This window comes from Amblyomma americanum, chromosome 1 (assembly GCF_052857255.1).
Source record: "Amblyomma americanum isolate KBUSLIRL-KWMA chromosome 1, ASM5285725v1, whole genome shotgun sequence".
Lineage (NCBI taxonomy): Eukaryota > Metazoa > Arthropoda > Arachnida > Ixodida > Ixodidae > Amblyomma > Amblyomma americanum.
In genome coordinates, this window is record NC_135497.1 from 278,331,630 (window position 1) to 278,349,220 (window position 17,591).

The 17,591-nt window shown below is 41.1% G+C and overlaps 1 protein-coding gene across 1 annotated transcript in view; it reads right to left on the minus strand.

Annotated features, from left to right (window-relative positions):
• The window catches only part of Edem2 (ER degradation enhancer, mannosidase alpha-like 2), a 65,383-nt gene extending 50,569 nt beyond the window's left edge, over positions 1–14,814 (minus strand). The window contains exons 1-6 of the mRNA XM_077649330.1: positions 14,542–14,814; positions 13,955–14,000; positions 10,945–11,045; positions 10,820–10,859; positions 8,635–8,747; positions 6,263–6,416 (exon numbers count right to left, since the gene is read on the minus strand). Of these exons, the coding sequence (XP_077505456.1) occupies positions 6,263–6,416; positions 8,635–8,747; positions 10,820–10,859; positions 10,945–11,045; positions 13,955–14,000; positions 14,542–14,642 (555 nt within the window). The 5' untranslated portion in view covers positions 14,643–14,814. The remainder of the gene's footprint in view (positions 1–6,262; positions 6,417–8,634; positions 8,748–10,819; positions 10,860–10,944; positions 11,046–13,954; positions 14,001–14,541) is intronic.
• Positions 14,815–17,591: the final 2,777 nt, after the last annotated feature.

The window sequence follows — 17,591 nt, forward strand, 5'->3', positions numbered from 1 at the left end:
AAGCAAGCTTGTGTTAATACAGTCGAACCCTCTTTTAACGATACCGGTTTTAACAATATATCGGTTACAACAATGAAAAGCTGCTGCACCGTCAACTTTTGTGTTTTCTATGGTAAAATAACCCACTTACTACAATTCCCCCATGCCGCATTATCGGTTATAACAATGAAGTCTGGCTCCTGAGCGCTCGTGCCAAATGGTAGTGGAATGTGAAATACTTGAAAAGAAAAAAAAAGGAATTCCAGCCGCTGTACCCTCCCCGCAGCGCGCTCATACAATAGAACCTGTTTTCCGGCCTTCTCCGCATTGCCAGCCTCCCGCGCCTCACTCCCGCTGCCCTTCCACCCCTCCAAACACAAATGGGTTGCGCCCATAGCTCTACGCCAAGCCACCCTCCAAAACACGAATGGACCTCGCCAACACGCCGACAGCACCAGCACTGATCTGCTTGCTCATCCCTCATTCTGCGCAGTTCTGCCAACGGATTCGGTTGTTTGTTTAGTTGACTGCGTCGCAGTCGTTCCTGGTTCCTGGTTTCTCCGTCTCGTTTGAATCGCCGCCGAAACAGAAGATGGCTGATCAGCCCGCTGATTATCAGACATTGCCGGTGAAAAGAAAGCGCACGGCTATTGATTTGGAGACTAAGTGCAGCATCGTGAAGGACTACAAAGACGGTAAGAAAGTGTGTGACTTTGTTAAGAAGTACGCACTATCGCAACCGACGGTGTCGATGATCATCCACTCTGCTGGGAAGTTTGACAAAGAAAAATGCTCTCTTGATAGTGGGTGCAAACGCGCTCGACAAGGTGCCTATGAAGAGGTGAAGGAGGCCCTCTATGAGTGGTTTCTTGGTGCTTGTGCCCAGAACTTGCCTATCACCGTGCCGATTCTGGCCACAAAGGAGAAGCAGTTTGCCCTGCTGATTAACAATGTGGACTTCCAGACAGGTGGTGGCTGGATTTAAAAGAGAGGCCATGGAGAAAGATGTCGGCAAGCTTCGCGCGAGGCAAGCAAGGCTGACGGACATGGGGTTTTCTCGTGCAAGCCAGTGAGAAGTATGTTGCAAGAAGCTTGTGGCGATTTCACCCCAGCGTTTCTTCGGGATTTCTCAAGCTGAGAGGCAGCTGAAGCAACCTTCTCGTATTTTTTTCAAGGCCCCCTTCGGGACCACCAAAACGATGCCTCAGCGGAGCTCGCATGTCACTTGCCGTCCGTGACCCCTCTTTGCAGTTGTTATGCTTTTTTTCGTGCAACCCGTTTATAACAATTATCGGTTATAACAATGGAATTTTCGTGGAACTTGAATATTGTTATAAGTAGGCTCGACTGTACTTCTACAATGTAATAAAGACGCACTGTAATCCACACCTCACAATGCTTCCCACTGGCATTCTCCACCTTTCAATTCATACATTTGAGAAGGCCTCGTATGATAACTAATTAAAGGTTCACTGATGTTACAAATGTCCTCCCCTTTTTAACATGGTTACACATTCCGACTGCATGCAAGCCACTGCATTCTTTTCCGCACAGATGCTCACTAAGCCTATTCTTAAAGTGTTGATGCTGTCTATTCACCCACAGCTGCCGTTACCTCCTTTTACTGTTTTGAAATGGTTGATATGAGAAAACTGGGTGATCTGTACAATCTACAGAGATTCCTTCTCCTCATGGGCGAGCAGCCAAAGAATTGTGGCTTAAGTGCTGATGCCAAAAGCTCTTCGTTTTTTTCAAAGTCAACATGAGCCCAAAGAGGCCAAACTAGGAGTGACTAACAATGGCAACGATCGATGAATTAGAAGTCCTTTTAGAGCAGCTACCACAACCACATTTAATACTGGGAGATTTTAACGTGCACTCCAGGTTTTTGGGTAGTGTCAAAACCTACACTAGAGGTCAAGTGATTGAGGATTTAATAACCTTTGCTTACTAAACACTGGAAGGCCAACCTATTGTTCTCCTAGTTCAGGAAAAATGAGCTGTATAGTTCACCCTCTATTTTTACAGATTTTAAATTGGACGTCCTAGAAAACCCATATGGAAGCGAGTATCTACCAGTAATAATCAGCTTAACATCTTCATCAGAGGTCATCCCAACAAAACCACAACGTTGGAAGCTGCACTAAGCCGACTGGGCACATTTCCGAGAAAAGGCTAGCCTAGAAAAAAGTTACTGACCTCCTCAGTGTAGACGAACTAAATGAACATTTCACAAACTGTATTATTACCATTGTGTGGCTAGCCATCCCTCAGTCCTCTAGAGTAGTAAACCAAAATCACAAAGTATGACATACACAAGAATATAGAGAAGCAAAAAAAAAAACAAAGCTTGGGGAATTTCCTGTAGGTATCCAACACAAAAGAATTTAGTAAACTTTAAAAAGGCAAGAGCAGAAACCTGATGTATCCGCCGCAGTGCCGAAAAAACTTCTTGGCAAAGCTACGTGTCATCAATTAACAGCTCAACCACATCAAAACAAATGTGGGCAATAGTTCGAAAGCTAAATGGCAACTACTCCCCATTCACAATTCCCCTTCTGACAGCTCCCAGTATACAGACAGGTCAAGAAGAACAGGCAGATATTTTCGGTGAATATTTTTCTGCAGTTTCCAGTTCATCCCACTACAGATTCATTTCTAAACTACAAAAACACAGCAAAGAAGCAAATACTGCTGATAGGTTGTGGTACAAATGAACCCTGCAATAATTTAATCACAGTTCAAGAAATACATACAGTAGTTTCCACCGGTAAGCAGATGGCACCCGGCCCAGACCAAATGCTGGCCCATCTCTCTGAACCTGCCATAGAGGCACTTTTAAGATTCTTTAACAAAGTCTGGGTATTGGGAAAAATACCTGAAGCCTAGAAAAAAGCTAATATTGTACCGTTTTTTAAGCCCGGGAAACCACCTACCTCTCCTAGCAGTTATAGATCCATAGCCCTTACCAGTTGCCTTGTCAAATACCTTGAAAGTGTCCTGAATATAAGATTAACTTTTGTCCTTCAATGCTGTGAACTTCTTGACAGCCATCAGTGTGGTTTTAAAAAGGGATACCCCACTACAGACCACCTAGATCGTCGTAAAAATACTGTCCGAGAAGCTTTTGTTCACAAACAACACTGTCTTGCTGTATTTTTCAATTTAGAGAAGGCACATAGCACAACCTGGAGGTTCAGGATTCTTCAGGACTGAGGCAGAATGTTGAACTGCCTAAAAGACTTCTTATCTAACCTTTCATTCCATGTATGCCTATATTCAACCCTTTAAAAATATTTCATCCAAGAACGTGGAGTACCCAGGGGTGTATTTTAAGCACAAGTCTCTTTGATGTAAAAATGAACTCTCTTAGTAAAATAACACCAAGGTCGGTTATATATTCAGTCTATGTAGACGATCTCCAGACAGCCTCCACATCCTCCAATATATCAACATATGAAAGACAAATACAATTAACAATAAATAAACTGGCAACATGGGCAGACAGAAATGGTTTCCAGTTTTCTCAACAGAAAATAGTGGTCATTCTTTTCTCACTCAAACAAGGCTTACAGGCAGATCCCACCCTACACCTGAACGAAACAGAGTTACCCGTAAAAAATGAACATAAATTTCTAGGCATAACATATGAAAGAAAGCTCACTTTCCTTCCTCACATAAACGTGTTGAAAAAGAAAGCCTCTTGATCCCTGAAGTGCTATCGTGAAAACACTCAGGGCCGATAGGACATGTCTCTTACAAATTTACCACTCTGTAGTATGCACTATCCTGGATTACGGATGTATAGTGTATGGGTCAGCGAGACCATCAAACCTTGAACGACTGAGCCCAGTACATAATTTATGTTTGGGTCTTTCCACTGCTGCATACAGGACATCGCCCATAAACAGTCTTTATGAAGAAACTAACGAACCATCACTTACAGACAGAACGATGCTCATGTGTTCGTATATTCTAAAAATCCGTTCACTACCTAAACACATCTGTCACCAAATAGTCACAAAGTGCCCATCTAGAACGCTGTCTAACAACAAACTGCAAACTACCAGACCGCTGCTCTTCCGTTTTGAAGAGATGTGCCAAAACTTCGGCATACTAGACACATTACCTGGCATTGCTCAAAGACGAGATCCACTGCCTCTATGGTACAATTTCCCTGCAATCTGTGATTTCACTTTTACACAGTTCCGTAAAAAACAAACTTCATAACAAATATAATACAAGAATTTCTTGCACTCGAGGAAAAATACAGCACTTTCACAGCTTTTTATACAGATGGTTCAAAAACAGATGTTTATGTTGGAAGTGCAGTGGTACAAGGGAATTAGAATGAAATAGTAAGGCTTCCACAGTGTGCATCCATTTTCACTGCCGAATGTTATGCCGTCTGTGTAGCCATTGAAAAAACAGTAAATGAGAACCTCACAAACAGTATTATTTACACAGACTCCCTAAGTTTACTTACAGCTCTCCACTCTAGAAATGCAATCACTCCTATACTTGGTGACATCATATACAACATAACAACAGCCACAGCTCAAGGACAAAACATAAAACTCTGCTGGGTACTGAGTCATATCGGAATTAAAGGAAATGAGAGAGCAGACTTCTGCGCTGCTCAAGCTCATGGCAAGCAAATAAAAAAAGTAAATATACCGTTTAAAGATTGCATTAACTTAGTTCATCGTAACATAAGACAAAAATGGCAGTCCGCATGGAACAACGAAGTAAATAACAAACTACAAATTGTAAAACCAGTTTTAGATGAATGGAAGTCCTGCACCCACCAGGAACATTGCAAGTAAGTGATTATCGGCCATTTTCATATAGGACACACACACACACCTAAGACATAATTTCCTACTCACAAAAAAGACAAGCCCGAATGTGAATTATGCGAAGATGAGCGAACAATAAACCATGTTTTATATTCATGCAGAAAACTCGAAACGCTGAGGAAAAAGTACTTTACAGTTTTTTATAAAGAACACATACCATTCCATCCAATTTTGCTCTCAGGTGAACACGCACCTGTTGACATTTCACTGGTTTGTAAGTTTTTAAAGAGAGCAGGTGCTTTAAAAAAATTAATAAAATATAGTCAATTTATTCCAACAAGCAGACTTTTTAAACTACACCTCAGCCACTCTCTCATTCCCGAGAAGAAGGCTGAGGTCTTTATTCGATTGGCTGGCAGCCTCGACATCCTTGCTTAGCCAAGGATGGTTGCAGAGGTTACCCGACTTTCTTTAGGCTTTTATTAGTGGTCATTTTTAAAATGTGTTTCCTTTGGCATCACTAGGCAGTGAAACTAACGTTTTAGGCCCTCTACACCACCAATCACTTTTCACATTTTTATAAAATTCTGCTGGAAACATTTCTATACCTTGTGCTTGGTGCATGATGGCCTTAGCTGCCTATGTGCCATTAAACCCAACACAACACAACAAACGATGGCAAGCAGTGATGCTACATTAAGCTGTTGGTAGCATATGAGGTACTACTCTGCAGTATTGCTCATTCTCATCACTCTAGAGAGTGATGAGAATGAGCCTAGAGGCCAGAGGGTGGGAGGGTCCCCACTGCACCCTTCTTAAGCGAAATTGCTAAATTGCAGCACAGTGATAATGTTTGTGGGTCCAAATGAATAAGGAAACAACAAGAGACCTAATAATGCATTAATAATAAACATCCAAAAATACCTGAAGAATTGACCACGAATGGCACAACAGGCTTCAAAACAAGGCACCTCTCTTGAAGTGTCTCGTGTCTCCAATGCTCACCAACTAATCCAAGCAGCTCATGCAGCTTAGATATTGTCCTTCTCCATACTACAACTTACAAATTAGGCGACTAGTGCAAATGGCTCGTGCTCGAGGTGAGCAATGCTTCAGGTAGCAGTACATGGCAAATGCTAACCACAAATGAACAAAATCAGTACAGATGTAAGCCAATGGAGCAAGAGCAAAGAAAACTAAACAGGAATCTAATGTCAGCCTATCAGCAGCTAAAAAAATGTATAAGCATCTGGTCAGCACTTGATACACACTGACCTCCACTTCCACTCCCGACATAAACTCTGGTGCCTACCTGCCTTATTTGGTTTGATGAACACATTTAAGAGGCCACTAGCTGACTTGATTATCAATTTGTTTGCTCTTGAAATATAATGAACATAAACAGAACGTGTTTAGCTGTCACAACTACACAAAAACCGGGCCATCTATGCCTCAACAGCCACAACCTTAGTGATTAAACTTACTCTAGGGTGTGGTACACCTGTGGAGGTGTTGAAGGCTGGCAACAGCCGATAACCAAGCTCTTTAGCCATAAGCAGTAGGTCTCCCCTATACCAGGTCATAAGGCCATGACGTTCCTGTAGATATGAAGCAAGGATGTGTCCACTTAGAAGACCCCTGAAAAAAAAAAAATGCACATCATGTTACAATGAGCTGTTTTCAGTAATAAAAGTGAGTTAAGGATTTCACAATCTTGTCACTTAAGAAGTTTCTTTTCAAGGCCTAGCTTCAGTTTTGCTCATTACTGTACTGAGATACACATCTACAGTAAATCTCTGCATTGATTTCAATTTATTTTCTTTTTTTTTTAAACTTCAGGATTATTGTAGGATTCACACTTCAGCGACAAGTAACGCCTGTCATGACAACCAGCTGAAGATTCACATTTCATAAAATGAGCTCGATGGGATGTACTGCAATTGGATACAAGCAACCAATGCTGACATCTTTATGAACTTGGTGGCAAGAAGCTTAAATCCCAAGACAACTTAAAAAAAGTAATTAGTTCAAAAAAGTTTGCTTAAATAGAGAGACTAGTGCTAATCCTTATGATGCGTCTTCTGACAATCAGCTGCCACTACCCTCTGTAGCAGCTGCTGAAGCCCAAGCTTAATTGCACAGATGACAGTTTTGTCTAGGCTTGCAGTATGAGCTGCTGTGGTAACTCTCCTAGGCACAGTGCAGTTAAAAGCAGCAGGTGGTGTTACCTAACATCAGTACTACAAAGGCTCCATTTTCTGGAGCTCCGTTACCTTGGTTTGTTATCAGCAACAACTAGTGGCCCCTAAAAAAATTGAGTGCATGTCTTATGTACAAATTAAATGGATACAGCTTCACTTAAGTGAGTTTGCTGAAAAATATGTACCATTTATCAAGCTTCCAGAAATATTCACAATAACTGCATATGACAAGTTCCCTGAAATATTTTATATCATACACGTAATGCTTCAATTTTACGTGTGCACAATATGTCAGTCCCTTTTAAAGATTTGGTTCATATTATGTGAAACACACTGCCTGTGTGTACGCATGTATGTACATACACCTGAACAAATTTATAGGCTTATGTACAAAATGGAAGGGGTGTATGGCACAGTCTGTAAAGCAATTTAGAACCACTCAGACCTCAAGACATTACTCCTGGAGTAGCTAAATGCCATTAACATGGCTTGCTGTGTTATACATAAGTCAATTTGTGCTTGAAAAATGCATGTGTGCATGTACACCCAAACAGAAAAGGAAATACAAAGAAAAACAAAACTAGACACTCTGCATGGATGAAATTAATGCTATGTACTATTTGTGATGGTTACTTTGTACCAGTAACATCTTCTGTTATTTACTAGCATCAGCAAATGATTTAATTTAAGTCAATTGAACACACATGCAAATTTTTTATTCAGAAAGTTGCATGTCACCAAAAAAGGCTGATGATCTTTTCAGAAACATATAGATTACCGCTAGAGTTTTCTGCGTGCAGCAAGACAATGTACTCACACAACTTGAGCACCAAGTGCGCACAAATAGATACAATTTGGTGCATCTCCCACATTCCGACTTAATTTAGAGTGTACAAAAACATACTGATACGATGTACTTTTGCAGCAATTACAACTTTCCATTTGCTGCATGTAAGCTACAGCAAACATAAAATTTTAATGCATCTGAAATGCTAACGCAAAGATATGTTTCAAATTGTAAAAACATCTCCTAGCAATAATTTATTTATGAGCACGCAAGGTACAAGTAAGCCTTTTGTTGACGAATGCAGATGTGGCCCTGTGAGAATTACACAGTGTAACACACATCTACTATATTCATTCCGAGCGAGGCAGGAGCTAGACATGATTACTGTGCAGAGTTTAGCTCTTCTAACAAAATGTTACAAGCCCAAAATTCAGTAACTGAGTAACAGCTTTCCCTCAGCGAACTGCAGATGAAGAGGGGCTCTCCTTTATACAAGGAGATTTTTTTTTTAAGGTTTACAGGTTTTTATTTTAAAACCCATGAAAAATATTTCAGTGCAGTCTGTGCCTGTGGATTATACAACCAAGTGGACATTATGTACATGATACACCTCAAGCAAAAGATGATTAATTAAATATAACTAATCAAAACTAAAATTAACTAATCAAGTTTCTAATTTTTGGTGTGATCACTCCACTGTTCCAACATCCATGTTGCACGTCACTGCATGCAGGAAGAAGAAAAAGTCGTCACGTCTGCCTTCAGTATCTGCATGTTACTTGCATGAGACATGGAATGTGCAGAAATAAAGGCACCATTATAATATGTCCTGTTACGAATATGTAAAGGTTTGCACAGAACAGCTTACCCAACCATTCTGATGTTGGTTTCAAACACAGACACAACAATGTCACTATCAAAACTGACATCCCGGATTACAAATTTGACAGCCCTCTCAAATTCTTCCATGTCACCTAAAAGCTGAAAAGAAAATGAAAATAAAATAATGCATGAACCCCCAGCAACCCCACAAATTTTCAAAAAGTTATAACTTTTTCTGGATTTTCCATTAAATGCCAAGCACTTCCAACCAAGAACTGCCCCATCAAGTCAGTAAGCTCCATCATTCTAGCACTCGCATCACTTAGCACAGAGGCAAAAAATGCAGGACCCTGTTGAATGTATATTCTAGTATAAGGCATAAAAGCTGCATTTACCCCACTTTAAGAATATGCCAAGTCCCCATGACAGAGAGAATTTTCTACCATGCTCAAAATATGGCACAGTTTAGTAAAGAGTTAATCGAAACCTTTCTCAGAGAAAGCTTGACACAAGATAATTTGACACGTGACTGCTTCCCTTCTACACGTGATGAACTAGTCTATTTCTAAAGTTCAGTCACTGCTTTTGCTCCTGTAGCATTTTTTTTTTATTGCTTACAGTACGGAGTCAATGTTTGAATGGAAGCAGTTTTAATATTAAAGCCAATAAATAGCACATCACAGCACATGTACAGATGACTAAGTTTAGGTAGGCATCAGAAAATAGCTTTTTGTTTTTGCAGAGTCTCACTTTTTACAATGTGCTAGAAGGACTTCATTAGACTGACTGGTATTGTGAATGATAAGCTGCTACTTACTGAGTGACGAAGATTCTCTTCAAACAATATGTTACAAGTCTTCACTGTCTGCCTTCACTGAATGAGAGCCAACTCATTCAGTGAAGGCAGATAGGGTACGGGAGAAATTTGTTGGCATATAACAGCCAGATAGAGAGAGAGAGAACAAAAACAAAAGTGCATCATATGAGACTTGGCCTCAGTTGACAGCACACATGTTCATTGGGAGGGGCAAGAGGCACATGGGTTATACAATTAATGGTAGCAAGCAATCAACTTCTCAAGGCAATGAATTCGACAAAAACTGCTAGGCATTAGTTTAGAGCCACACAATGGATATATTATACACTGCCAGGATAAACAGTTAAGCGAAACAAAAGATGCTTCTGGTTTCCTTCCTTTAGATTTGCTTTGAGCAGAGTCTACTGCACGATCAGCTGCAAAAACAAGGGTGCTTCAAAGAAGAAACACAGGAAAAGTAAAAAAAAAAAACCTCCTCGTGGCTTATTCCAAAGCATGCAGCCTTAAGTCAAGCGATAACTTCTACACCTCTTTGAGACACAAATGCAAAGCAGCGTTCAATTCCAGGCATTGTGCCAAGGTCAGGAGCAAATTTAAATTTTTATGGCTCTTGCAAATGCAAACTTGACAACTCATGTTACAAGTTTCCCCCTTTGATCTGCAGTGGAACATCACCTAAATTTAGTGCCCATGGTTAATGCAACTCTTAATGTTAAAAGAGCAGGAACGCCAAATTTTTGGCCGCATGTCATTTTATTGGAAATGGTTGTGCGATACTTTGCAATGCATAGATCACATCGTGGAATTCGCCTGAGCACACTAATAATTCATAATTCAATTTTTTGCCTTATGCTATTTCGGTTTCAACCACCTAAAACAGGTTAAAACTTCACAAATGAGTTGAGACAACATTGAGGTAATGTGACATATAAAAAACAACAATAAAATCACTGCTTCGTCATTTTAGTGCACACCAACTTTTACGCCATACTGCCCCGAGAGCTAGTAAGGCAACAAATAAACAAATAGCTATTACACTGCAATTTTTGTATGCTTCCCGTCACCTGAACATTTTCTCAACTAGTCTATTATGCCGCAGATACTGTTCACTTGCTCAAATGAAAACTGCAATGACATAAGAAAAAAAATTATTATAAATTATTTAGCAGGTTCAAGCAGATTGCACATGGTGGTCCATGTGTAGTTATGTCTTGCGCATCAATCCAAAGAAACAGCACACAACAAAAATTCGGTGTCCCTACTCCTTCAACATATCGGTCAATGTCTGGCCCTGATTAGAGCTACCAGTGGATCAAAACATAGCCTCCCATCAAGATCTCTTGTGTTCATAGTGTCCAGTATAAGAAAACTTATGGATATTCTCACTATTCTTTCCATGTTTGTCGCCACTTACCACTAATGTGTCCATGGTGTCCACTAATGTTAATGAAAAACTGGAAGAATACAGAAATTAACATTAGAATATGAAAGAACAGAGTGGTATCACACCTTTAAATACATGTGAGGAGGCTGACTTACTTTCCCAATGCATCATCAATGTCCCCTCGATTAGCCTCTGTTCCTCGGTATCGGCCCTTACAGCTCAAGGGCATAAGCTCATCGGCTGGGTATGCATTGTCCTGCAAGAAAAGAGGCAGTAAGCACTTGAGGAAAATAAGAAGATCACGATCATTAATGCGAGATGCTATAAGGAAAGGACCCATTAATGGCCAAAAACAATGTACACACACTATGAGGGATAAAAAATTTTGTACCAACGCAAAAGTTGCTCACAGAAACCAAGCTACAGTAGTGTTTCTATACTGGTGCATTTAAAATGACGTTGGCAGATAAATACTGCTTTAGCGAATAAAGTTTTTCACTACAAATGGACTCATAATAAATGAGTACTCTTATGCTATGACTTCTTCATGCACCAGCTCACTGAAATTATGTTTATAATTAAATTGCTATGAAGATCGCTTGATAATGTACCAGTTATGTCTCATGTGAACCGCAAAGAAGGGAAGACCAGCCAGCAAGGCAACCGTAATACTTTATTCCATACATGTAGAGGTTGGACTTTTCGGTTTTTATTTTTAATAAATTCGGCACTTTTTTTCGGTGTTTAGTTTGGTGCGCCAGTTTCAGTTTTTTCCAATTAATATTATTTATGACAAATGAATTTCTGAAATTTTTCCAGAGATTTAATGTGGCAATCATGCGTGGACAAAATTAGTCCAATATCAGAGTCTGTCTTAGCGTTTTTGTCAGCATGAGAAGTTTATTTCGCAGTAATTGATGTGCAAATGGTAGTACTTTAAGCTGTGCTGTCAGCCTAAGAACTAGGCTGACAGTTACTGGTGGGTTGCCGCGCTGGGATGAGCAAGAGGGCGGTGCATCACGTGGTCTGCATGTTGATAGCGAGAAATGGAACTGCCTCTCAATCATACCATTAGGAGAACCTGATACTTTTTTGTGTCACTCACGCATGGGTTCGTGTCAGTGTCCTACATGTAGCTGTAAGCCTACTTTATTGTCTAACTGCTCTAAGCGGGTGATGATAATAAACAAACAAAGCTTAGCTAGCAGACAGTGACGATGTGGTGCTTCCCAGTCTGCACAGGTGTATAGGCTTGAAAAACAATACCTCAAATGGCACAACTGCAGTGCTTATCCAGCAACACTACTGCCGCATCATGCCCCTGGCTTCCCTACATAGTTAATTTTCAACTATGACTAAGTGTAACTCATATTCAACCGCGAGCTAGCTATGCCTTGCCTGCCAAGAATGCTGACCTCTTTCAATTAAAACCGAATTTCGAACACCAACATATATGGCACGTGAAGATTGCATGCCTCAGAGCAAAGTTTAATTCTTGCACCACCGCAGCATGCAACTGTATAAGTGCATCAGCAGTGAGCATTGCCCGCTCACATGGAGGTGATTCACAAGGTTGTGCAGTGCATGCCCTACATCCCTCCTTCTTGGAAAACAGTGATAACAATCCTCCAGGCATTAAAAATAATGGAAAGTCTACAGTAATAAAAACAACAACTCAAAACTGAAAAGGCCTTTGTTGCATACAAGCACAGTGCAAGCAGGCAGCCCATAAGCTTTGAATCATTCACTTTTTTTTGTGCGTGCTTCTCTGATACATTTCCCGCAATTTAAATGTAAATGCTGTTCCATGAAACTTTTATGCTACTCCCACATATCAACAACACTCTGGTGCCATTTGACGGATGCATTTTGTACATAAACAAATAGAAATTAACACATGAGGCATGAAAGCTTAGTGTGTATACACAAACTAATAAACACAGTGGCATGTGTACTCCAGATGGGAAGGATGAAAAGCATGTGTGTCTTTTTGCTTCAATGCTGTTGCAAAAGATGTTGGCCCGCTAAGTATCCTCGAACTCAAGTACACCAGACTTGCTTTTTGGCTTTGGCTCATTGATCTGCCCATTTCCTGTACACTTTTCATGTTTGCCACTGAACTCCACACTGGCAGCTGCTTTTAACTACTGCCCCTATTTCTTAGGTGCAAGAAAACAGCTGCTATCACTGCTGAAAGAGGCTCCAGACATGCATGATAGCACCAGAACGACTTGCCACATGTGAATGAAGAATGCAAGTTAAATATGCATAATATCCACTTATAATGTCAGCGAATTAGTGAAACATGCCTGCAGATAATACATACACAAAACACACACAAGAGACAGTTAAGCTCCTGCCACCCTGTCACATAGACAAATGTGGTCACTCGTGATGTTCAGGTGCGCTTTTCTGCAATATGTTACAACTAACATATCAATGAGTTCTTTGAAGAAATTGTCACTTTCGACACACATAAGATTTGCATCAATGCAGTAATGTGGTCACTTGTGAAATAAACTGAAGAATTAAGTAATGAGACACATGGTACAGGCACCACAAGTGCAATAGATCAAAGGAGGAAGTTAATTGGACAAGCTGATGAGGATTCATACTATGATTTTAAAATGCAAAAATTACAGGGATTTAGGACGACAATGACACAGGTGCTTTTAGCATTCGCTTGCGTCACTGTCTTCCTTCGTACGTCCTTTTCATTATTGCAAACACGCAACACCAAATACAATACCAGTTTTCACTGTAAGTGTTCACAGTGTATGCAATTTTACACTTATGCACTGTTAAGCTGGACTCCACACAGGCACTTGCAGAAGCTTGGGCTTGTTGCTACACATCATCTTTAAAGTAACGTACAGCACACACAACTGATACAGCCAAGCAAGGCCATACGAACACAGTACATACTAACTGTAATAACGATGCACACTGTGTTTGTCTGGTTTTTGTTGTCCTTAGCTGTCTTCGTGAGCGCTGTTTACTTAACAGTTCAAATATACATACAGCACTAATTAAAAGTTTAGAAGCTACTATGCATTTCACAAGCATGACTTCTAGCTGTTATCTAGCTGTTAAAAGAACTATATTAGTTATGGTGCTTGAAAGTCCCACGCTAAAAGCTAGAGATATTTTCTTTTTCGTACATACCACGTAAGCCCGATAGGCGTGATAAAACATTTCTTTGACTTGGTCCCTGAAAAAAAAAGGAAGCGAAAATTAAACCAAATTAACACAGATTGGCGAGAGCGCGCGGTCCTTTGCGGGAAAGCGTTTCCTAAAGCTGACCGTTAATTAAAGCTGAGCAGATGCATACTTCAAAAACTGCCATCGTGTCACGGTCGTTCATTGAGCTACACGCAGCAAACACTCAACCCCCCCCCCCCCCCCCTTTTTTTTTTGTTTTCGTGTGAATGGTTTCAGTTCAGCCCCCACCAACTCTCCCATCGAAGATGTCAACAGACACTCACAGGCTCTTGCCAACAAATTGAAAGAGCCGTGGATAGTACAAGCGTGACTACATAAAGACATTAGGAACTGATCGTCGTGTTAAACGATGCTATTAATCAACAAGAAAACCTGACGAAGTGAGGACTCAACAACCCATTCAAACTGATCATATCGGCCGGCACGAAATAATATGCGCCAAATTTGTTCGCGCTGCTAGCCCTGGGCAGCAGTAATAATTAACGTTAATCGGAAGCAAGCGAAACTAGACATGTGTTCCAGGAACTTACCGCAGTTGGACTCTTTCTTCCGCGGTTACGGCTTCGGTGGTTCCGAAGACGCACATCAGCAAGCCTGCGATCGCCACTGTCCTGCGGCTAAGGGGTTCCATTTGAGGTCCAAAGAAATCTAGCAAAAGCTTCTGCTTTTCGACGGCGTCTTGACTAGAATTGTGCGTATTTGCGCAAAAATTTTAAGATGCAATCCATCGCCTCCGTACCCCGAATCGCCCACCTCAGTTTCCTACTGCATCAATGCAGGGAAGCAAGCAGCAGGCAGGCGATTTTCGCCATATAGACCAGTCGCGAAACTCGTCATCTACCTTTGTTTAAAAACAGAACAAACTAGTTTACAAAAAAGAAATCCAGTACAGATTGCAGCGTTACCTCGTTAAAAAAAGATGAACTTTTCCTGCATTACTGCAAAATCAGTCGCAAGCAGGCGTAACTGCTTTTTATCAAAAGAGGGCGCGTGCATCAGTTAGTGTTCTAAATTTGTTACAGCAGGCGGACGAATTTTGAGAGAAGACTTGCCAGTGGTGAACCAAAATGTCATCGCTGTAAATGCTTTAATCGCCGTAGCTCTGAGTCGCTACCTGTAGTAAAAACTGATTTACACGTTGCTCATATTTAAAAAGAGCAGGTGAAAATAATTCTTGGAGTAAAAGTAATTCGTGTGACTTAAGAGAGCAGAAATAAATATTCATGCTATACTTATGTACTTATAATTCGTCTGAATGTTGCGCATGTGTGCTTTTTTGGCTGTATCGCTCTACGGCATTGAGGAATTACGGCGTCGGCGCGCTGCATGAATTTGCACTTAGGTGGAGTGCCATACGTAGTTCAGGAACCTGTGTTTATTCCGTTAGCCCGCTGTTCCCACTTTGGTTAAATGTGTTCCTTAGAACGTCGTTCAATAATGACATCGTTACGGAGCTTCGCACATGGACGAGACATTTTATTGCTCCACAGCGCTCTTGGGCCAAGTTCATTAATTAGCTTGATTGGAATTTCGTCTATCCCTGTGGATGTGCATTTTGGAATATTTGCTTCCGCCTTTTTCCAGTTAAAATTGGTCAGGTCTAAGCTGTTTCCTATTGCGCTGTCCTGTATTGCTCCCTCATTTGGGGCGATTAATTACTTTATCGCCTTTCCTAAATGATTCAGCTATAACTGATACAATGTAGTTCACAGCGTCAGCTTAACATTTTCCATCGGTATCGTGAATCTGTTCCTACTTTCTGTGATTTGCTTTGCACAGCCAGTTTATATGGTTCCAGAATTTTCTTGGCCCCCCTTTAGTTGTATCACGGACTTCAGCCAGCCAGCGATCAGAGGACTGCTTTATTTTAGCCTGGACGAGGACCTGCACTTGCTGTTTCTTTTGTCGATTGATCAGATTCCCATTTTTTTTCCTCTTTCCTCTTCAGATAACTGCGCCCTCTTTGCTTCTCTGTGTTCCCGTGATGCCAGCCGTCGTTCGATGCCTCCCTAATTTCCTTATTCCACCAACTTCGTGGCTTCCTCTTTCCTCTCCAACAGTTTACTCCTTTTACTTCTCTTATTTTTGTACTAATGAGTAGTTCTAACTGATTATAATCCCACTTTTCCATGGGATGTTTCTCTATTGCTTCCTCAATGCCGGCCACTATTAGTGCGATTTGTTCGTCATTTAATTTTGCTGTTTTCAGAACAGCAAATGGATGGATGGATGGATGAATATGGCTGAACCCTTTAAATCGGGCGGTGGCTCAAGCCACCTAGCCATGACTTGTGAAATTTTACTGCTGTGTTGCTTTTAGCCACCAATCATATAACCTTCGCTTGGTTACTTCTACCTGCTTAAAATCTACTTTCCCTTAACTATCCTTAAACCCCAATGCCTTGGGTAAATCAGCCCCGCTGCTTTCCACTGTAGGCTGAAGCCCTTTACAGAAAAGTATCAAGTGCTCAGCCGTTTCCTCCTCTCCACACGCAATGCACAACGTGTCTATCTCGTGGTACCTGACTCTATACGTCTTAGTCCGCAAAACTTCAGTCCTGGCCTCAAACAACAAAGACCTTCCCCTACAATTATCATAGATATTTTCTTTGGCAATTTCCAGCTTAAAGGTCCAGTATGTTCCCAGTGCCGATTTCGTCAGCATCCCTGTTTTCCACAGAGCTTTCTCTGTTTCTTTAACCTTTTTCTTAACCGATAATTGCTGATTTGCCTCCTTACTGCTGTCCAGATATTTGCTTGTCAATTTTCTAGTTCGCTTTCTCCATTTCGTGTCAACATTCTTTATATACAGGTATCTGAAAACTTTCCTAGCCCACTGCTTTTCCTCCATCTTTCTCAGTCATTCCGCAAATGCTATCTTACTGCTAGCCTCTCTGCTCTCGAACGACGCCCATCCCATATCACCCTGTACCCCCTGGTTTGGTGTATTGCCATGTGCTCCCAAAGTAGCCTCGATCCATACGCCACGTTGTTTAATTTCTAACCTTGTTTGAACATCTGGTCTCATGCACAGGACCGCATTACCGAAAGTCAGACTAGGGACCATCACCCCTTTCCAGATCCCTCTTACCACTTCATACCTATTGTAATTCCACAGTGCCCTATTTTTCATGACAGCTGCATTCCTACTAGCTTTAATAGCTGTCTTCAAAAGTGCCATCTGGCCAAGGCTGAGACGCCTAATTTGCAGTGTGATGCAAAAATTCCAAGTGCCAATAGCGCAACGTGACTCATTTGGTTTTAATATAGCTTGGTAATGTCGCATTTCATTTGTGCACTCACCTGATCATGGTATATGACAATGCACTGCAGCAACACATTGAACCTGCCGAACTGTAGTGGTCAGTTGGTCTTTTTGTGGGCCCGCTCCATCTGGCCTTAACGAATCTTAGGAGGACCTTTTTAAGTGACTTGCCATTGATGGTTGCTGTAGTAATGCTTCTTGACTGCCACTGTTAATGGCTAGCGTTCGCATTGCAGAACTCATTTCTGGCAAGAAGGGTGGAGTTTTTACTTGAAATATTTTCTCAAAGAAAGGCTGCCCTAGTGAAGTAGTTTA